General features: G+C 38.1%; 1 protein-coding gene across 2 annotated transcripts in view; it reads left to right on the forward strand.

Annotated features, from left to right (window-relative positions):
- Positions 1–23,284, forward strand: part of PSD3 (pleckstrin and Sec7 domain containing 3) — a 584,040-nt gene that overhangs the window by 495,530 nt on the left and 65,226 nt on the right. For both annotated transcript variants that reach the window (XM_032618448.1, XM_032618447.1), the window contains exon 12: positions 3,187–3,257. In XM_032618448.1, coding sequence (XP_032474339.1) covers positions 3,187–3,257 — 71 coding nt within the window. The remainder of the gene's footprint in view (positions 1–3,186; positions 3,258–23,284) is intronic.

Below are 23,284 nucleotides of genomic sequence, written 5' to 3' on the forward strand. Positions count from 1 at the left end.
TAGCCACACTGTGTGTGTGTGGCTTTAAAATCAGGGCCGCTGAGGCTGCCTCAACAGCCTTCCCATCCTGTTTAGTGCACAGTGGTCCCTTTCTTCCCTGAATTCCACTGTAAAATGGAGGTAATACTAGTGTCTTATTTTTAACATTGTGGTGTGCGTAAAACAACTAAGTTATAATTGACCAAAAACAAGATTAACTTTTACACTTCTGTGGGAGCTGGAAAAATAGAGCATGGCACACAGGGTTAATGCTCCCTGACTCAGCATTGGTCACCCACAGGTGACTTGCGATCAGAGTTTGGTTGGAGAGATCTTTCGGATCCATTTCTAGGAGGCTTAGTGTGGTAAAGATGAAGATCTGTTAAAAGTTTTTGTGAACATGTACACAAATTTGTTACCAAATTGGTGGACTAGACCCACACTGGGGTCCTAACCCGGGTGGAGACTCCTTGTCTCCGTCAAGGAGGTTCTTTTTCTGCTCGGATTCACACAGCCACTAATGAAACCAATGAAGAGCCTGGGACAGCACAGCCTTTATTCAATGGCCAAAGAATGGAAAGAAGCCAGAACTCGGTTCCCAAATCAACTTCTCAACCCAATTCGGGCAGAGACACAATGTACATAGGAGGGTCCAGGTGAAAGGGTGGGAATTGGAAAGAGAGGGAGGAATATTCATGAATAGAGGTGTGGTTTGGATCCGGACCTGATGCAACACTCCTCTTCAGTCCTTGTATGGGCTTTTCCAGTTGTTGTCATGGCAGTTGTCAACTATCCTGGTGTCATTGGGTGTGTCGATTAGCTAATCTGGCTCAAGGTCACTGGAAGTCAAATCTTCCCCCATCTTGGGCTTAGTTGGTTCTGACCAGTTCTTCTTTTTCTCCTTGCAGCTTCCTCCTGAAACTTAGATAAACTGGTTTGCATTTGAGGGAGGGGCAGGGTTATGATACTGGGGCAACAACCTTGGTAACAGATTAATAGATTTCTACTTGAAAAGCAGAAAATTAGATTTGTAAATCTTTAAACTGAAGGAATCTCAAGATGCCACTAAATTAGTTTTAGGGCTTTGGGGAAAGCCTTTCAAATCCAGGACCTGTGTTCCTCCTATAGAAAACAGAAGGGTTTCTCTAAGTTCTTCTCCAGCATTAGCCAGTGCTTTGCCTTAAGTTATATGAATTATCCACATTTTAAAATGAAGCAGCTGAAGTCCTGAGAGGTTGGGAGACTGGTCGGGAGTTACCGAATTAGGGTTAGTGGGTGAGAGGAGAGGTTTGAGACAAGGTCTAAAGACCAGCTGGTCTGCCTTCCAGCAGGTACCTCCACCACACCACTGCCTCTGTCCTGCTCTGCAGCAGCTCCTGCAGCCCGGGGCCACTTCTGTGTGCCCTGCTCTCACATGGCCCAGATCAGAATTTGACATCTATTGAAAAAGGCAGTCAACATTTATTTCATATATATATATATATATATATATATATATGATGATCTATGGCTTTCTTTATAGTAGCCACTTGTTTTTCTTTATAAAGAAGGTTATGGCACTTCCCTGGTGGCGCAGTGGTTAAGAATCCACCTGCCAACGCAGGGGACAAGGCTTTGAGTCCTGGTCCAGGAAGTTCCCACATGCCGCGCAGCAACTAAGCTTGTGTGCCACAACTACTGAGCCTGCGCTCTAGAGCTGCAAGCCACAACTACTGAGACCACGAGCCACAGCTACTGAAGCCCACACTCCTAGAGCCCATGCTCCACAACAAGAGAAGCCACCACAATGAGAAGCCCCCGCGCCGCAACAAAGAGTAGCCCCTGCTCGCCGCAACTAGAGAAAGCCCACGTGCAGCAACGAAGACCCAACACAGCCAAAAATAAATAAATAAAATAAATAAATTTTTTTAAAAAAAGAAGATTATGGCATACATTTTTTGATCATTTATTTTTGAGTACACACTTCAAAACCTTACGTGATGGAAACAGATGGGATGAAATTTTTTTATTTCCCCTGGAAACCTACAGAGTGGATGTTTTGAGTCCTATTTTGCCAGGTGGATATCTCAGTATGGTGTTGGCAGGAGCACCCGTGTTCTGTAGGTGGCTATTCACCTACTTTCCAAGTCTAACGATTCTTCAGTCAAAGGAGATTTAAAAGATTCACTTAAGAATAATGCACTTCCTAATTTAATCAGGCATCCAGGTTAAAGACAGCCAAATAGTTGATAACAGAATAAGAATAAATGGCCCTTCCTGCATATTTGGTAGACATTAGAGAAATGGTATTCAGGTAATAACCTTTTCCAGTTACAGATTTTAATTTTATCAAGATTAAGAATAAATAGTAAACTGTTTTGCTAATCTGTGCTTTTACTTTAGGACAATCTGTAAAGTTTTATATAAGTCAATAGAGAAATTCTACTTTATACTCCAGGAAAATATAAATAAAGGAAATATAAGGACTTCCGGAAGAAACTTAGTTTGGAGAATTTTTATAAAGGTGCCTAATGTCTGCCTTGCACTATGCTAGGTTCTGTGAATTCTGAAGATGAAGGATATCTGTTCTCAGGTTATTCACAGTCTACTGAAAGAGACATTTAGGAAAAAAAAATTATGTTACAGGGCAGCATGATCTGCAGCAGAGGTATCACAAATTGCCACAGGAGTAATAATAATTAAAGTTACAGTCCAGCTGGTGGATGTTTGGGAGAAAGGCCAAGAGGAGTCCTTTTATATTCCGGGACTTTTTTCTTATGATTCCTGGAAACTTTGACGAAGCCATGAAGGCTCTGGTTCGTGAGCCCTTAGATTAATGTGTATTTCCAATATGCCTCTTGCTTTTTCAGTCTTTTAGTCACCTCTACTGGAGCACGGACCGCAGAGCCTTGCTGCTTGGACTCAGAGTCCTGCTTCTCCTCTTCCTAGTTATGTGACCATAAGCAGAGTACTTCTCTGTGCTTCAGTTTTATAAAAAGACAAGAGTAATAGTACCTACCTCACAGTGTTATTGTGAGGATTAAATGAGATAATACTGCCTGTTACACAGTAAGGCTCAAGAAAATTTTAGTTCTCATTATTATTAGTCTCGGTAGCAAATAAACCAGGAACATTGAAGCATAATCACCATGTTGACCTTTTAGGTTCTCCTTCGAAAAACGCAAATTTCCATCAAATAAAATTTTTCAATTTTTTTTCCCTTTCTAGCTCCAAGAGGAAAGCGAGGATGGAAGACCTTTTATGCTGTACTAAAGGGAACAGTTCTTTACTTGCAAAAGGTAAAAGTAGATACAAAAAAATGAAGCCTGTAAAAGTTTATGAAGTGATAATTAGACAGGTTACCTAGAAAATATTCACTTTGTACAAAGAGGCCACATCAAACACCCAAAAGACTGTTTAATTGATATCTAAATTCTCTTTTAGATTTTTTTTTTTGTTTCTGGTGCAAAAATTGTTTTGGAAATTATTTATATATATATGTATATATATTACATTTTATAAATATAAAAGGTTACATACATGTATATGTGACTGTATGTGATCAGAGGGAGTGGATGAGCTGTGTTCTAATTATATTCAATTAGAAATGTTGAATATAAGTTGATAAGTTAGACTTCATATTGTCTATTCAGGTTCAGATTGTGGTACCACTTGTTTCAATGGGTATTTATACTATAGATTAGTTTTATCCCTCATTTATTTAGTTATTTATCTTCATTTAGATCCTACCTAAATCTAGAAACACATTTTCTTTCAAGTCCTGGTATTTAACACTGCAAATGTATTCCAGTTACCTGGGTAAGTGTTTGACCATACCATTTCCTGTCAGGGTCCTTTCTTCTAATCCCCAAGTCTGGAAATTAGTTTGGTATCAAGTTTATATATTCTGACCTTTGAAGGCTAGTCCCTGGAGCTTCTGCCTCCCTAGCTCTGTGTGCGTGGAGATGGGAAAGTTGTGTCTTGACTGGAATAAGTGAACCACGTCCCAGGGCCCAATAGGACTCTAGCTCCCACCTCAAAGGAAAGCTTGGAAATACTTTTTTTCTTTTTAATGTGATAAAAAACATAATGTGAGATCTCCCTCAATAAAATTTTAAGTGAATAGTACAGTATTATAAACTTTATAAGCACCATGTTGTACAGTAGATCTGTAGAAACTTTCCGTCTTGCATGACAAACAATACCCTATGAACAGCAGTTCTCCCATTTCCCCCTCTCCCCAGCCCCTAGCAACCACCTTTCTACTCTCTGTTTTTATAAGTTTGACTCTCTCAGATACTTCACATAAATGGCAACAAGCAGTGTTTGTCCTTCTGTGACTGGCTGATTTCACTTAACGTAAAAGGTTCATCCATGTTACAGCATACGACAGGATTTTCCTCTTTTTTATGACTGAACAATATTCCATTGTTTACTTCATTTTCTTTTTCCATTCATTCGTCCATGGACATTTATGTTGTTTCCACCTCTTGGTTATTGTGAACAATACTGCAGTGAACATGGTGTGCAGATATGTCTTTGAGATCCTGATTTCAGTTCCCAGAAGTGGAATTGCTAGGTCATATGATAGTTCTACTTTAAATTTTTTGAAGAACCTCTATATTGTTTTCCACAGTGGCTGAATCATTTTAAATTTACACCAACAATGCACAGGAGTTCCAATTTCTCCAAATGCATGTCAACATGTGTTATTTTCTGGGTTGTTTTAAAAAAATATTTTTTAATAATGGCCATACTAACAGGCATGAGATGATACTTCCTTGTGATTTTGATTTACATTTTCCTGACAATTAGTGATGATGAGCATTTTTTCATAGCCCTGTTGACCATATGTGTGTTGTCTGTGGAGAAATGTTTATTCAGATCCTTTGACCATTTTTTAATCAGGTTATTTGGGTTTTTTGCCCTTGAGTTTAGGAATTCCTTATATATTTTGAATATTATTCCCTTATCATATATGTGGTTTTCAGGTATTTTCTCCCATTCTGTAGGTGGCCTTTTCACTCTCTTGATTGTTTCCTTTGTTGTGCAGAAGCTTTTTAGTTTATGTAATCCCGTTTCTCTATTTTTGTTTTTGTTACCTGTTGTTTTGATGTCGTATCCAAGAAATCAATGCCAATGTCAATGCCAAGAAGCTTTTCCTCTGTGGTTTCTTCTAGGAGTTTCATAGTTTCAAAGCTTAAACATTTAAATCTGTGATGAGTTGACTTTTGTGTATGGTGTATGTTAAGGATGAACTTGCATTCTTTTTCACGTGGACATCCAGTTTTCCTAGTAGTATTTGTTGAGGAGATTATCTTTTCTCCTTTGTGTTCTTTTGGGACCCTGTGGAAGATCAGTTGATGGGATTGTTTCTGGGCTGTCTATTCTGTTACATTGGACTACATGTATGTCTTTATACCACTACCATATTTTTTTGATTACTATGGCTTTGAAATATGTTTAGAAATGGAGAAGTGTGAGGATTCTAAATTTGTTATTCTTTCTCAATATCATTTGGAGCATTCAGGATTCTTTGTAGTTCCATATGAATTGTGAAGGTGAATTTTTCAATTTCTGCAAAAACTACCATTGGGATTTTGATAAGGATTACATTGAATCTGTAGGTGACTTTGGATAGTATGGGCATTTTGATAATATTAAGTCTTCCAATCCATGAACATAGGGTGTCTTTCCATTTATTTGCGTCTTTAAATTCTATCAGCAGTGTTTCGTACTTTTTATTGTATAAGCTTTTCACTCCCTTTATTAAGTTTATTCCTAAAGTATTTTATTGTGTTTGATTCTGTTGTAAATGGAATTGTTTTCTTAATTTCCTTTTTGGATTGTTCATCATTAGTTTATAGAAATGCAACTGATCTTTACACGTTGACTTTTGTGTCCTGCAACTTTGCTGAATTTATTTCTTAGTTCTAACAGTTCTTTTGTGTAATCTTTAGAGTTTTCTGTATTTAAGGTCATGGAATTTGTAAACAAAGATAATTTTACTTTTTCCTTTCCTGTTTAGATGTCTTTAATTATTTTTTCTTCTCTGATGGCTGGGCTAGGACTTCAGTACTATGTTGAATAGAAATGCCAAGAGTGGGCATTTTTGTCTTGTTTCTTTTCTTAAAGAAAAAGCCTTCAGTTTTTCACCATTGAGTATGATGTTAGCTGTGGGCTTTTTATATATGATCTTTATTATAGTGAAGTAATTTCTTTTTATTCCTAGTTTGTAGAATGTTTTTATCATGTGAAAGGTTGTTGAATATTTATTAAATGCTTTTTCTGCATCTATTGAGATGATCATGTGATTTGTAACATTTGTTATGTTAATATGGTTTATCATACTAGTTAATTTTCATAAGTTGAAACATTCTTGCATTCCAGGGGTAAATCCCAGTTGGTCATGGTGTATGCACCTTTCTTTTTTTTTTTTGCGGGGCACGGGCCTCTCACTGCTGTGGCCTCTCCCGTTGTGGAGCACAGGCTCTGGACGCGCAGGCTCAGCAGCCATGGCTCACAGGCCCAGCCGCTCCGTGGCATGTGGGATCCTCCCAGACCAGGGCATGAACCCATGTCCCCTGCATCGGCAGGTAGACTCTCAACCACTGCGCCACCTGGGAAGCCCCTGCACCTTTCATAATATGATGTTGGATTTGGTTTGCTGATATTTCGTTGTGGATTTTTGAGTCTATATTCATCAGAGATATGGCCTGTAGTTTTCTTTTCTTGTAGTATCGTTTTCTGGTTTTGGTATCAGGCTAATGCTGGCCGCATGAAATGATTTTAGAAGTGTTCCCTCCTCTTGAATATTTTATAAGAATTTGAGAAGGATTGGCGTTAATTCTTTAAGAGTTGGGTAGAATTTACTTGTGAGGCTGAATGGTCCTCGACTTTTCTTTGTTGGGAGGTTTTTGATTACTGATTTAATCTACATGCTAGTTATAGGTCTATTCTGATTTTTATTCATAATTCAGTTTTAGCAAATTGTGTTTCTAGGGATTTATCCATTTTTTCTAGATTGTCCAATTTGTTGGTGTATAATTGTTCATAGTTGTTTCTTATAATATTTTTATTTCTCTGACATTAGTTGTAATGTCTCTTCTTTCATTTCTGGTTTTACTTATTTGAGTCTTCTCTCTGTTTTCCTTAGTAGTCTAGTTAAAGGATTGTCAATGTTATTATTTTCAAAAAACCAACTCTTAATTTCAATGATTTTTTTCCCTCTACTGTTTTTCTGATCTCTATTTCATTTATTTCTGTACTAATCTTTATTTTTTGAGGGAAGTGAATTTTATTTGAGCTGCTGGCGTTTTGAAGATTTACTCTTTTCTTCTGTTACAAATAGGTTTTTAAGACAACTAAGGAGAGATTATCACCCTTGAGGTATGATACTAAAATTAGTGTTTTCACATCTAAGACATTATTACTTGTAAGTCAGTCAAAATTACTGCTATTTAATTTTTTTTTATTTTAGCACATAAAGATAGGTTTTTGTTTTTAGGACAAATTATCTCAAATGCTTGTTTTAAAAATGTAGTTCTTTTTTTTTTAATTTATTTATTTTAGTTATTTATATTTGGCTGCACTGGGTCTTCATTGCTGCTCGTGGGCTCTCTCTTGCTGCAGCAAGCTGGGGCCACTCTTCATTGTGGTGTGCAGGCTTCTCATTGCAGTGGTCTCTCCCATTGCGGAACACGGGCTCTTGGCACGCGGGCTGCCGTAGTTGTGGCATGTGAGCTCAGCAGCTGTGGCCCGCAGGCTCCAGAGCGCAGGCTCAGCAGCTGTGGCACACGGGCCCAGCTGCTCCGCAGCATGTGGGACCTTCCCAGACCAGGGCTCAAACCCACGTCCCCTGCATTGGCAGGCAGGCTCTCAGTCACTGCGCCACCAGGGAAGCCCAAAAATATAGTTCTACTTTGTACCAAACTTGAAATATTTAGCAAAAATTAGCATCATGATCAGTATTCCAGCTTACGTCTTCAGAATTTCACAGTTGATGCAAAATGTTTATTATTTTTCTTATTGTTATGTTGATATGAATCCTTTATGTATGTAAAGTCCACTTGCTAACAAGGGCTACACTGAAGCTATGTAAACTCCCTAATAATTGGATCTGTGTCCTAGCCTGTGGCACACCAACATTTTAAAAAAGGGTCTCTGAGCAACTTTGACGAATATTGTTTGCTATCTTGTTTTTTTGAGGTTCGTCTCCCATTTATTATTTTTCTTTTTTTTTTTTATTTAAGTATAATTGACCTACAACACTATGTTAGTTTCTGGTACACAACATAGTGATTCGATATTTTTTATATATTACAAAATGAACACCACAATAAGTCTAGTTACCGTCTGTCACCATATAAAGTTATTATATTATTATTAACTGTATTCCCCATGCTGTACATTTAATCCTTGTGACTCATTTATTTGGTGACAAAAGTGTGTACCTCTTAATCTCCCTCACCTATTTTATTCACTCCTCCACCCTCCTCTATCTGGCAACCACTTGTTTGTATTCTGTATCTATGACTCTTTCTGTTTTGTTATGTTTGTTTTGTTTTTTAAATTGTACATGCAAGTGAAATCATGTGGTGTTTGTCTTTCTCTGACTTATTTCACTTAGCATAATAACCTCTAGGTCCATCCATGTTATTGCAAGTGGCAAGATTTCATTCTTTTTCTATTGCTGAGTAATATTCTGTTATAAATGTATATATGCCACATTCATCTATCAGTGGACATTTAGGTTGCTTCCATATCTTGGCTATTGTAAATAATGCTGCAATGAACATAGGGGTGCATGAATCTTTTTAAAATAGCATTTTTGTTTTCTTCAGAAAAATACCCAGAAATGGACTTGCTGGATCTTATGGTAGTTCTGTTTTTTAAATTTTGAGGGACATCCAAACTGTTTTCCGTAGTGGCTGCACCAGTTTACATTCCTGCCAACAGTGCACAAGGATTCCTATCTCCACATCCTTGCCAACACATTGTTTATTGTCTTTTGGATTACAGCCATTCTGACAGGTATGATGTAATATCTCATTGTAGTCTTGATTTGCATTTCCCTGATGATTAGTGATGTTGAGCATGTTTTCATCCATCTGTTGGCCATTTGTGTCTTCTTTGGAAAATGTCTATTTATGTCCTCTGCCCATAATTTCATCAGCTTGTTTTATTTTGTTTTGACGTTGAATTATATGGAACCTTTGTATATTTAGGATATTAACCCCTTATCAGATATTATTGCTTCAGAGATCTTCTCTGATTTAGTAGACTGTCTTTTCATTTTATTAATAGTTTTCTTAATTGTGCAAAAGCTTTTTCGTTTGATGTAGTGCCATTTGTTTATTTTTGCATTTCCTTCTCTTGCCTGAGGAGACGTATCCAAAAAATATTGCTTAGACCAATGTCAAAGAGCATACTGCCTGTGTTTTCTTCTAGGAATTTTATGATTTTACATCTTCCATTCAAGTCTTTAACCCATTTTGAGTTTATTTTTTATAGGTTGTGAGAAAGTAGTCCAGTTTAATTCTTTGGAATGTAACTGTCCAGTTTTCCCAGCAACATTTATTGAAGAAGCGCTCTTTTCCCACCTTTTCCCTAGATTTATTCTGAGATATTTATCCTTTTTGTTGCAATTGTTAATGGGATTGTTTTCTTTCTATTAGTTTGTTGTTAGTGTAAAGAAACACAAAATTGCTTTTGTATCCGGTAACTTTACTGAATTAATTTATTAGTTCTAATAGTGTTTTGTTGTCATCTTTAGGATTTTGTAAATATAGTATCATCTGCAAACTGTGACTTTTACTTCCTCCTTTCCAGTTTGGATGCCTTGTAGTTCTTTTTCTTGCCTGATTGCTGTGGCTAGCGCTTCCAGTCCTATGTTGAATCAAAGTGGCGATAGTGGCCATTGTTGTCTTGTTCCTGATTGTAGAAGAAATGCTTTCAGCTTTTCACAGTTGATAATGATATTGGCTGTAGGTTTGTCATATCTGGCTTTTATTAGGTTGAGGTATGTTCCCTCTGTACCCACTTTGTTGAAAGTTTTTATTACAAATGGACGTTGAATTTTGTCAGAAGCTTTTTCTGCATCTATTGAGATGGTCATGAGTTTTATTCTTCAGTTTGTAACTGTGGTGTATCATTGATTGTTTTGTGGATATTGAACCCTCCTTGCATCCTAGAATAAATTCCACTTAATTGTGGTGTATCATCTTTTAATGTATTTTTGAATTCAATTTGCCAATATTTTGTTGAGGATTTTTTTATATCTATGTTCAGTAGGGATAGTAACCTACAGTTCTCTCTCTTTTTTTTTTAAACATCTTTATTGGGGTATAATTACTTTACAATGGTGTGTTAGTTTCTACCCCATAACAAATTGGATCAGTTATACATATACATATGTTCCCATATCTCTTCCCTCTTGCATCTCCCTCCCTCCCACCCTCCCTATCCCACCCCTCCAGGCGGTCACAAAGCACCGAGCTGATATCCCTGTGCCATGCGGCTGCTTCCCACTAACTATCTACCTTACGTTTGTTACTGTATATATGGCCATGACTCTCTCTCGCCGTGTCACAGCTCACCCTTCCCCCTCCCCATATCCTCAAGTACGTTCTCCAGTAGATCTGTGTCTTTATTCCTGTCTTACCCCTAGGTTCTTCATGACATTTGTTTGTTCTTCTTAAATTCCATATATATGTGTTAGTATACGGTATTTGTCTTTTTCTTTCTGACTTACTTCACTCTGTATGACAGACTCTAGGTCTATCCACCTCATTACAAATAGCCCAATTTCGTTTCTTTTTATGGCTGAGTAATAGTCCATTGTATATATGACCCACATCTTCTTTATCCATTCATCCGATGATGGGCACTTAGGTTGTTTCCATCTCTGGGCTATTGTAAATAGAGCTGCAATGAACATTTTGGTACATGACTCTTTTTGAATTATGGTTTTCTCAGGATATATGCCCAGTAGTGGGATTGCTGGATCATATGGTAGTTCTATCTGTAGGTTTTTAAGGAACCTCCATACTGTTCTCCATAGTGGCTGAACCAATTCACATTCCCACCAGCAATGCAAGAGTGTTCCCTTTTCTCCACACCCTCTCCAGCATTTACTGTTTCTAGATTTTTTGATGGCCATTCTGACCGGTGTGAGATGATATCTCATTGTAGTTTTGATTTGCATTTCTGTAATGATTAATGATGTTGAGCATTCTTTCATGTGTTTGTTGGCAGTCTGTATATCTTCTTTGGAGAAATGTCTATTTAGGTCTTCTGCCCATTTTTGGATGGGGTTGTTTGTTTTTTTGTTATTGAGCTGCATGAGCTGCTTGTAAATTTTGGAGATGAATCCTTTGCCAGTTGTTTCATTTGCACATATTTTCTCCCATTCTGATGGTTTTCTTTTGGTCTTGTTTATGGTTTCCTTTGCTGTGCAAAAGCTTTGAGGTTTCATTAGGTCTCATTTGTTTATTTTTGGTTTTATTTCCATTACTCTAGGAGGTGGGTCAGAAAGGATCTGGCTGTGATTTATATCATAGAGTGTTCTGCCTGTTTTCCTCTAAGAGTTTGATAGTTTCTGTCCTTACATTTAGATCTTTAATCCATTTTGAGCTTATTTTTGTGTATGGTGTTAGGGAGTGATCTAATCTCATACTTTTACATGTATCGGTCCAGTTTTCCCAGCACCACTTATTGAAGAGGCTGTCCTTTCTCCACTGCACATTCCTGCCACCTTTATCAAAGATAAGGTGTCCATATGTGCGTGGGTTTATCTCTGGGCTTTCTATCCTGTTCCATTGATCTATCTTATTGTTTTTGTGCCAGTACCATACTGTCTTTATTACAGTAGCTTTGTAGTATAGTCTGAAGTCAGGGAGCCTGATTCCTCCAGCTCCTTTTTTCATTCTCAAGATTGCTTTGGCTATTCGGGGTCTTTTGTGTTTCCATACAAATTGCGAAATTTTTTGTTCTAGTTCTGTGAAAAATGCCGGTGGTAGTTTGATAGGGATTGCATTGAATCTATAGATTGTTTTGTGTAGTGGAGTCATTTTCACAATGTTGATTCTTCCAATCCAAGAACATGGTATATCTCTCCATCTATTTGTATCATCTTTAATTTCTTTCATCAGTGTCTTATAATTTTCTGCATACAGATCTTTTGTCTCCTTAGGTAGGTTTATTCCTAGATATTTTATTCTTTTTGTTGCAGTGGTAAATGGGAGTGTTTTCTTGATTTCAATTTCAGATTCTTCATCATTAGTATATAGGAATGCCAGAGACTTCTGTGCATTAATTTTGTATCCTGCTACTTTACCAAATTCATTGATTAGCTCTAGTAGTTTTCTGGTAGCATCTTTAGGATTTTCTATGTATAGTATCATGTCATCTGCAAAGAATGACAGCTTTATTTCTTCTTTTCCGATTTGGATTCCTTTTATTTCCTTTTCTTCTCTGATTGCTGTGGCTAAAACTTCCAAAACTATGTTGAATAACAGTGGTGAGAGGGGCAACCTTGTCTTGTTCCTGATCTTAGTGGAAATGCTTTCAGTTTTTCACCATTGAGGATGATGTTGGCTCTGGGCTTGTCATATATGGCCTTTATTATGTTGAGGAAAGTTCTCTCTATGCCTACTTTCTGCAGGGTTTTTATCATAAATGGGTGTTGAATTTTGTCGAAAGCTTTCTCTGCATCTATTGAGATGATCATATGGTTTTTCTCCTTCAATTTGTTAATATGGTTTATCACATTGATAGATTTGTGTATATTGAAGAATCCTTGCATTCCTGGAAGAAACCTTACTTGATCATGGTGTATGATCCTTTTAATGTGCTGTTGGATTCTGTTTGCTAATATTTTGTTGAGGATTTTTGCACCTATGTGCATCAGTGATATTGGCCTATAGTTTTCTTTCTTTGTGACATCCTTGTCTGGTTTTGGTATCAAGGTGATGGTGGCCCCGTAGAAGGAATTTGGGAGTGTTCCTCCCTCTGCTATATTTTGGAAGAGTTTGAGAAGGATAGGTGTTAGCTCTTCTCTAAATGTTTGATAGAATTCCCCTGTGAAGCCATCTGGTCCTGGGCTTTTGTTTGTTTGAAGATTTTTAATCACAGTTTCAATTTCAGTGCTTGTGATTGGTCTGTTCATATTTTCTATTTCTTCCTGGTTCAGTCTTGGCAGGTTGTGCATTTCTAAGAATTTGTCCATTTCTTCGGGATTGTCCATTTTATTGGCATAGAGTTGCTTGTAGTAATCTCTCATGATCTTTTTTATTTCTGCAGTGTCAGTTGTTACTTCTTTTTCATTTCTAATTCTATTGATTTGAGTCTTCTCCCTTTTTTTCTTGATGAGTCTGGCTAGTGGTTTATCAATTTTGTTTATCTTCTCAAAGAACCAGCTTTTAGTTTTATTGATCTTTGCTATCGTTTCCTTCATTTCTTTTTCATTTATTTCTGATCTCATTTTTATGATTTCTTTCCTTCTGCTAGCTTTGGGGTTTTTTTGTTCTTCTTTCTCTAATTGCTTGAGGTGCAAGGTTAGGTTGTTTATTCGAGATGTTTCCTGCTTCTTAAGGTGGGCTTGTATTGCTCTAAACTTCCCCCTTAGAACTGCTTTTGCTGCATCCCATAGGTTTTGGGTCGTTGTGTCTCCATTGTCATTTGTTTCTAGGTATTTTTTTATTTCCTCTTTGATTTCTTCAGTGATCACTTCATTATTAAGTAGTGTATTGTTTACCCACCATGTGTTTGTATTTTTTACAGATCTTTTCCTGTAATTGATATGTAGTTTCATGGCATTGTGGTTGGAAAAGATACTTGATATAATTTCAATTTTCTTAAATTTAACAAGGCTTGATTTGTGACCCAAGATATGATCTATCCTGGAGAATGTTCCATGAGCACTAGAGAAAAATGTGTATTCTGTTGTTTTGGGGTGGAGTGTCCTATAAATATCAATTAAGTCCATCTTGTTTAATGTATCATTTAAAGCTTGTGTTTCCTTATTTATTTTCATTTTGGATGATCTGTCCATGGGTGAAAGTGGGGTGTTAAAGTCCCCTACTATGAATGTGTTACTGTCGATCTCCCCTTTTATGGCTGTTAGTATTTGCCTTACGTATTGAGGTGCTCCTATGTTGGGTGCATAAATATTTACATTTGTTATATCTTCTTCTTGGATCGATCCCTTGATCATTATGTAGTGTCCTTCTTAGTCTCTTCTAATAGTCCTTATTTTAAAGGCTATTTTGTCTGATATGAGAATGGCTACTCCAGGTTTCTTTTGGTTTCCATTTGCATGGAATATCTTTTTCCATCCCCTTACTTTCAGTCTGTATGTGTCTCTAGGTCTGAAGTGGGTCTCTTGTAGACAGCATATATAAGGGTCTTGTTTTTGTATCCATTCAGCCAATCTGTGTCTTTTGGTGGGAGCATTTATTCCATTTACATTTAAGGTAATTATTGATATGTATGTTCCTATTCCCATTTTCTAAATTGTTTTGGGTTCGTTATTATAGGTCTTTTCCTTCTCTTGTGTTTCTTGTCTAGAGAAGTTCCTTTAACATTTGTTGTAAAGCTGGTTTGGTGGTGCTGAACTCTCTCAGCTTTTGCTTGTCTATAAAGGTTTTAATTTCTCCATCAAATCTGAATGAGATCCTTGCTGGGTAAAGTAGTCTTGGTTGCAGGTTTTTCTCCTTCATCACTTTCAGTATGTCCTGCCACTCCCTTCTGGTTTGTAGGGTTTCTGCTGAGAGATCAGCTGTTAACCTTATGGGGAGTCCCTTGTGTGTTATTTGTTGTTTTTCCCTTGCTGCTTTTAATATGCTTTCTTTGTATTTAATTTTTGACAGTTTGATTAATATGTGTCTTGGAGTGTTTCTCCTTGTATTTGTCCTGTATGGGACTCTCTGTGCTTCCTGGACTTGATTAACTATTTCCTTTCCCATATTAGGGAAGTTTTCAACTATAATCTCTTCAAATATTTTCTCAGTCCCTTTCTTTTTCTCTTCTTCTTCTGGAACCCTTATAATTCGAATGTTGGTGCGTTTAATGTTGTCCCAGAGGTGTCTGAGACTGGCCTCAGTTCTTTTCATTCTTTTTTCTTTATTCTGCTCTGCAGTAGTTATTTCCACTATTTTATCTTCCAGGTCACTTATCCTTTCTTCTGCCTCAGTTATTCTGCTATTCATCCCATCTAGAGTACTTTTAATTTCATTTATTGTGTTGTTCATCGTTGCTTGTTTCATCTTTATTTCTTCTAGGTCCTTGTTAACTGTTTCTTGCATTTTGTCCATTCTATTTCCAAGATTTCGGATCATCACTACTATCATTATTCTGAATTCTTTTTCAGGTAGACTGCCTATTTCCTCTTCATTTGTTAGGTCTGGTGGGTTTTTATCTTGCTCCTTCATCTGCTGTGTGTTTTTCTGTCTTCGCATTTTGCTTATCTTACTGTTTGGGGTCTCCTTTTTGCAGGCTGCAGGTTCGTAGTTCCCGCTGTTTTTGATGTTTGTCTGCAATGGCTAAGGTTGGTTCAGTTGGTTGTGTAGGCTTCCTGGTGGAGGGGACTAGTGCCTGTGTTGTGGTGGATGAGGCTGGATCTTGTCTCTCTAGTGAGCAGGTTCATGTCTGGTGGTGTGTTTTGGGGTGTCTGTGGCCTTATTATGATTTTAGGCAGCCTCTCTGCTAATGGGTGGGGTTGTGTTCCTGTTTTGCTAGTTGTTTGGCATAGGTTGTCCAGCACTGTGGCTTGCTGGTCGTTGAGTGAAGCTGGGTGCTGGTGTTAAGATGGAGGTCTCTGGGAGATTTTCGCCCCTTGATATTATGTGGAGCTGGGAGGTCTCTTGTTGACCAGTGTCCTGAAGTTGGCTCTCCTACCTCAGAGGCAGAGCCCTGACTCCTGGCTGGAGCACCAAGAGCCTTTCATCCACACGGCTCAGAATAAAAGGGAGAAAAAGTAGACAGAATTAGTAGAAGTATGAAGAAAGAAAGAAGGAAAGGAGGGAAGGAAGGAAGGAAAGAAAGAAAGAAAGAAGCAAAGAAGGAAAGAAAGGAGGGAGGGTGGAAGGAAGGAAGGAAGGAAAGAAAGGAAGAAAGAAAGAAGCAAAGAAGGAAAGAAAGGAGGGAGGGTGGAAGGAAGGAAGGAGGGAAAGAAGGAAAAAAGTAAGAAAGAACATACAGTAAAATAAAATAAAGTATAATAATGTTATTGAATTAAAAAATATTTACTTAGAAAAAAAAAAAGGGACGGATAGAACCTTAGGACAAATGTTGGAAGCAGAGCTATACAGACAAAATCTTACACAGAAGCATACACATACACCCTCACAAAAAGAGGTAAAGGGAGAAAATCATAAATCTTGCTCTCAGAGACCACCTCCTCAATTTGGGATGATTTGTTGTCTAAAGGAGGGAAGGAAGGAAGGAAGGGAGGGAGGGAGGGAGGGAGAGAGGAAGGAAGGAAGGAAAGAAAAGTATAATAAAGTTATTAAAATTAATTTTAAGAAAAATTTTTTTAAAAAACCATGGACGGATAGAACCCTAGGACAAATGGTGGAAGCAAAACTATACAGACAAGATCTCACACAGAAGCGTACACATACACATTCACAAAAAGAGGTAAAGGGGAAAAAATCATAGATCTTGCTCTCGAAGCCCACTTCCTCAATTTGGGATGACTCGTTGTCTATTCAGGTATTCCACAGATGCAGGGTACATCAAGTTGATTGTGGAGCTTTAATCCGCTGCTTCTGAGGCTGCTGGGAGAGATTTCCCTTTCCCTTCTTTGTTCTCACAGCTCACAAGGACTCAGCTTTGGATTTGGCCCTGCCTCTGCGTGTAGGTCGCTGGAGGGCGTCTGTTTTTTGCTCAGACAGGACGGGGTTAAAGGAGCCGCTGATTCGGGGGGCTCCAGCTCACTCAGGCCGGGGTGGGAGCGGGGGAGGGAGGGGCACTGCGTGCAGGGCAGGCCTGCAGCGACAGAGGCCGGCGTGACATTGCTCCAGCCTGAGGCCCACCGTGCGTTCTCCCGGGGAAGTTGTCCCTGGATCCCGGGAACCTGGCAGTGGCGGGCTGCACAGGCTCCGTGGAAGAGGGGTGTGGATAGTGACCTGTGCCCGCACACAGGCCCCTTGGTGGCGGCAGCAGCAGCCTTAGCGTCTCCCACCTGTCCCTGGGGTCCATGCTTTTAGCCGCGGCTCGCGCTCGTCTTTGTGGTCCGCGCTTTTAGCCGCGGTTCGCGCCCGTCTCTGGAGTTAAAGCCTTTAAGCAGCGCTCTTAAACCCCTCTCCTCGCGCACCAGGAAACAAAGAGGGAAGAAAAAGTCTCTTGCCTCTTCGGCAGGTGCAGACTTTTCCCCGGACTCCCTCCCGGCTACCCGTGGTGCACTAACCCCTTCAGGCTATGTTCAAGCCGCCAACCCCAGTCCTCTCCCTGGGCTCCGTCCAAAACCGAAACCCGAGCCTCAGCTCACAGCCCCGCCCACCCCGGCAGGTGAGCAGACAAGCCTCTCGGGCTGGTGAGTGACGGTCGGTACCGATCCTCTGTGCGCGAATCTCGCCGCTTTGCCCTCCGCCCCCGTTGCTGTACACTACTTCGCGGTGCCGAAGCTCCCCCCTCCGCCTCCCGCAGTCTCCACCCGCGAAGGGGCTTCCTAGTGTGTGGAAGCTTTTCCTCCTTCACAGCTTCCTCCCACTGGTGCAGGTGCTGTCCTTATTCTTTTGTCTCTGTTTTTTCTTTTTTTCTTTTGCCCTACCCAGGTACGTGGGGAGTTTCTTGCCTTTTGGGAGGTCTGAGGTCTTCTGCCAGCCTTCAGTAGGTGTTCTGTAGGAGTTGTTCCACGTGTAGATGTATTTCTGGTGTATCTGTGGGGAGGAAGGTGATCTCCACATCTTACTCTTCCGCCATCTTCAAGGTCCCTCCCCCCTCCCCAGTTTTCTTTTTTTGTGGTGTCTTTGTCTGGTTTTGGTATCCAGGTGAGGCTGGCATCGTAGAATGAGTTCAGAAGTGTTCCTTCATCTTCAGTTGTTTGTAATGGTTGAAAAAGATAGGTGTTAACTCTGCTTTATATCTTTGGCAGCATTCACCTGTGAAGCCATCTGGTCCTGAGCTTTTGTTTGTTGGGAGTTTTTTTGTTTTGGTCTGGTTTTTGTTTGTTTGTTTTTACTAATTCAGTTTCAATTCTGGTAATTGGTCTGTTCCTGTTTTCTATTTCTTGCTGATTCAGTCTTAGAGATTCTGCATTTTTAGGAATTTATCTATTTACTCTAGGTTGTACATTTTGTTGACATAATTTTTCATATAATATCTTTATGATCCTGTGTATTTCTGTCCTTTTTCATTTCTGATTTTATTTATCTGGGACCTTTATCTTTTTATCTTGACTAGTTTAGCTAAAGGTTTATCAGTTTTGTTTCTTTTGAAAGAACCAGCTCTTAGTTGCATTGATTTTTTTCTGTTGTTTTTTAAGTCTCCATATTATTTATTTCTGCTCTGACCTTTATTACTTCCTTCTACTAACTTTAAGTTTTGTTTGTTTTTCTTTTTCTATTTCATTTAGGTATGAGCTTAGATTGTTTATTTGAGATTTTTCTTGCTTGTTTTTTTGAGATTTGAGATGTAGGCTTGTATTGCTGTACACTTCCCCTTAGAACTGCTTTTCCTGTGTCCCATAGGTTTTGGATTGTTGTATTTCCATTTTCATTTTCCTCCCAGGTATTTTTTTTACTTCCTCTTTGATTTCTTTAGTGACCCATTGGTTAGCATATTGTTTAGCCTCCAAATGTTCTTTATTTTCGCAGTTTTTTTCTTGTAGTTAATTTCTAGTCTCATACCACTGTGGTGTGAAAAGATAGGACTTTATATGGTCTCAGTCTACTTAAGTTTATTGTGACTTGTTTTGTGGCCTAATGTTTGATCTGTCTTAGAGAATGTTTCATGTGCACTTGAAAACAATGGGTATTTTGCTGCTTTTAAATGGAATGTTTTATATATATCTTTTAAGTCCATCTTGTGGACTTATATCATTTAAGACCAGTGTTTTCTTATTATTTTCTGTCTGAATGATCTATCCATTGATGTAAGTGGGGTGTTAAAGACTCCTACTTTTATTGTGTCACTGGAAATTTCTCCCTTTATGTTATTATTATATGTTTTATATATTTAGGTGCTTCTGTGTTGGTGCATATATATTTATAATTGTTATATCTTCTTGTTGCATTGATCCCTTGATCATTATATAATGCCTTTCTTTGTCTCTTGTTACAGTCTTTGTTTTAAAGTCTATTTTGTCTGATATAAGTTCTGCTACCCCAGCATTCTTCTTTTTATTTTCATTTGAGTGGAATACCTTTTTTCATCCCCTCACCTAACTCTGTGTGTGTCTTTAGATCTGAAGTGAGTGTCTTGTAGGAAGCATATACATGGGTCTCTCTCTTTTTTAATCCATTCAGCCACTCTGTGTCTTTTGATTGGAGTATTTAGTCTATTTCCATTTAAATAATTATTGATAGGTTTATACTTATTGCCATTTTGTTAGTTGTTTTCTGGTTGTTTTTGTAGTTCTTTCTTGTTCCTTTCTTCTTTTGCTTTCTTCCCTTGTGATTTGATGACTACCTTTAGTGTTATGTTTAGATTCCTTTCTCTTTTCTGTGTGTGTATCTGTTACAGATTTCTGCGTTGTGGTTACCATGAGGGTCATATAAAACGAATGTGTATATGTGTGTGTGTGTGTGTGTGTGTGTGTGTGTGTGTGTATGATTATTTTAAGTTAATGATCACTTAAGTTTGAATACATTCCAACAACTCTGTACTTGTATTCCCCTCTCACTACATTTAATGTTTTGGACATCATTTTACATCTTTTTATGTGTGTATCCCTTAACTACTTATTGTGGATATAGATGATTTTACTACCTTTTCTCTTAACCTTCCTACTAGCTTTATAAATGTTTGAATTTTTCTTTCATAAATTTCATATTTCTAGTTGTGGTATTTTCTTTTCTGCTTAGAAAAGTCTCTTTAACATTTCTTGTAAAGCCAGTTTAGTGGTGCTGAACTGTTTAACTTTACTTGTCTGTAAAACTCTTTATTTCTCCTTCAAATCTGAATAATAGCCTTGCTAGGTAGAGTATTCTTGGTTGAAGGGGGTTTTTTCTTCCCCCTTTCATTACTTTGAATATATCATGCCACTCCCTTCTGGCCTGCAAAGTTTCTGATGTAAAATCAGCTGATAGTTTTATAGGAGTTCCCTGATACATAACTAGTTGCTTATCTCTCTGCTTTTAAGAATCTCTCTTTATCTTTAATTTTTGCCATTTTAATGTGTCTTGGTACGTTCCTCTTTAGTTTCACCTTGTTTGTGAATTTCTGTGCTTCCTGGATCTGAATGTCTGTTTCCTTTCCCAGTTTAGGGACGTTTTCACTCATTTCTTCAAATAAGTTCTCTATCCCTTTCTCTCTCTCTTCTCCTTCTCAGACCCCTATAATGAGAATGTTAGTATGCATTATGTTGTCCCAGAGGTCTCTGAAACTATCTTCATTTTTAAAAATTCTTTTTTCTGTTCAGCTTGAATGGTTTCCACTACTCTGTTTTCCAGTTTACTTCTCCATTTCTCTGTGTCATTGAATTTCCTGTTGATTCCTTCCAGTGTATTTTTTATTTCAGTGACTGAATTCTTCACCTCCTTTGGCTCTTCTTTGTATTTTCTAACTTTTTGTTAAACTTCTTACTGTGTTCATCCATTCTTCTCCCAAGTTCATTGATTATCTGTATGATCATTACCTTGAACTCTTTATTGGGTAGATTGTCATCTCCACTTTGCTTAGTTCTTCTTCTGGGGTTTTGTCTTATTCCTTCATTTGGAATATATTCCTCTGTCTCCTTATTTTTCCCAATTCTTTGTTTATTTCTATGCATTAAGTAGGTTGGTTACATTTCTTAATCTTGGAGAAGTGGCCTTATTTAGGAGTTGTTCTTTAGGGCCCAGGAGCACACTCCTTTCTTGTCACCGAGCTATATGTTCTAGGAGTTCCCCCTATGCAGGTTGCATGGGCCCTTCTTTTGTGGCAGGGTCGAGTACTGTGGGTGAACTGGAAGGCAGGGCTGCTCCTGGCCTGCTTGGCTGTCCAGCCCTGCCTTGTGTATAGCTGCCAGCCTGCTGGTTGGTGTGGCCAGGTCCCAGTACAGCTGGCTGCAGAGCCTGGAGGAGTCCTAGGGATAATGCCAGCCTATTGGTGGGTGGGGCTGGGTCCCAGGGTAGCTGGCTTTGGGACCTGAGTGGCCTGATTTTTTGCTCTAATCTTAATGTTTCCTTCCTTCTGCTAACTTGGGCTCAGTTTGTTTTCATTTCTTGATGTGTAAAGTTAGGTTTTTTGTTTTTTATCTATAAACTTGCTTCTACTGTATCTCATATTTTGTTATGTTGTGTTTTCATTTTCCTTTGTCTCAAGATATTTTCTCATTTCCCTTATGATTTCTTCTTTGACCCATTGATTATTCAAGAATATATTGTTTAATTTCCACATATTAGTAATTCTGCAGTTTTCTTTCAGCTGTTAATTTCTTGTTTCATCCCATTGTGATTAGAAAACACTGGGTATGATTTCAGGTGTCTTAAATTTGTTAAGACTTGTTTTGTAACCTAACCTGTTATTTGTCCTGGAGAATGTTCTATGTGCACTTGAGAAGAATGTGTATTCAGCTACTGCTGGATGAAATGTTCTGCATATGTCCTTGAGGTCCATTTTGTCTACAGTGTTTATCACGTTCTTTGTTTCCTTGTTCATCTTCTGTTTGGATTTTCTGCTATTATTGAGAGTATGGTAGTGAAATCCCCTAATATTATTGTATTGCTGTCAATTTCTCCCTTCAATTCTGTCTATATTTGCTTCATATATTTGAGTGTTCTGATGTTAGGTGTATAGATATTTATAATTGTTACATTTTACTGGTGAATTGATCCTTTCATCATTATGTAATATCCTTCTTTGTCTTTTTTTACAGTTTTTGACTTAAAGTCAATTTTGTCTCTAATAAATATAACTCTCTTTTGGTTACATTATGCATGAATATCTTTTTCCCTTTCTTCACTTTCATCCTATATGTGCCTTTAAACATAGAGTCTTGTAGACAGCATATAGTTGGGTCTTGTTTTTTTTTTTTTTTATCAATTCAGACACTCTATATATTGATTGGGGAGTTTAACTCATTTACATTTAAAGTAATTATTTTTTTAAAGTAATTACTGATGGAGAAGTACTTACTCTTAGCATTTTGTAAATTGTTTTCTCCTTTGTAGTTTTCTTGACACTTTTACTTTGTTGCTCTCTCCCTTTGTGTTTTGTTGATATTTTGTAAAAACATATTTTGATTTCTTTCTCATCTTCTTTTGTGTGTCATCCATCAGTATTTTCTTTGTGGTTACAATTTTTTTTTTTTTTTTTTTTTTGGCGGTACGCAGGCCTCTCACTGTTGTGGCCTCTCCTGTTGTGGAGCACAGGCTCCGGACGTGCAGGCTCAGCGGCCATGGCTCACGGGCCCAGCCACTCTGTGGCACGTGGGATCCTCCTGGACCGGGGCACGAACCTGTGTCCCCTGCATCGGCAGGCGGACTCTCAACCACTGTGCCACCAGGGAAGCCCTAAGCTGAAAACAATTTAACTTTAATCACATACAAAAACTCTACACTTTTACTTTTCCCTCCTCACACATAACTTATTATTTTGATGTAAGAATTTATTTCTTTTTATATTGTATATCTAATAGCAAGTTTTGTGTTTACAGTTGTTCTTGATACTTTTCTATTTTAACTTTTGTGCTAGTTAGATGTGATTTGCAAACTGCTACTACAGTATTTCATTATCCTGTATTGTCTATAGATTCACCTTCCCAGTGAGATTTGTATTTCATCTTCTTTCTCTTATATTTCCAATGTTGCTATTTCATTTCCTTTCATTTCAAAGTCTTGATTTGTTTTCATTACACTTTCTGTAAGACAGATTTAGTGGTAACATACTCCCTCAGTTTTTGCTTATCTAGGAAATTCTTCATCTATCTTTCATTTTTAAAGGAGTAATTTTCTGGGTATAGTATTCTTGGTTCACAGGCTTTCCCCCTCTACCCGCCAGCATTCTGAATCTGTCATCCCACTCTCTTCTTCTAATCTGGAAGGTTTCAGCTGAGAAGTCCTATGATAATCGTAAGGAAATCCCTTGAATATGACAAATCACTCTTCTCTTGCTGATTTCCAAATTCTGTCTTCACTTTTTACTTGACAATTTGATTATAATGTGTCTTTGTGTAGATTGT

The sequence above is a fragment of the Phocoena sinus genome, chromosome 21 (genome assembly GCF_008692025.1).
Source record: "Phocoena sinus isolate mPhoSin1 chromosome 21, mPhoSin1.pri, whole genome shotgun sequence".
Classification (NCBI taxonomy): domain Eukaryota; kingdom Metazoa; phylum Chordata; class Mammalia; order Artiodactyla; family Phocoenidae; genus Phocoena; species Phocoena sinus.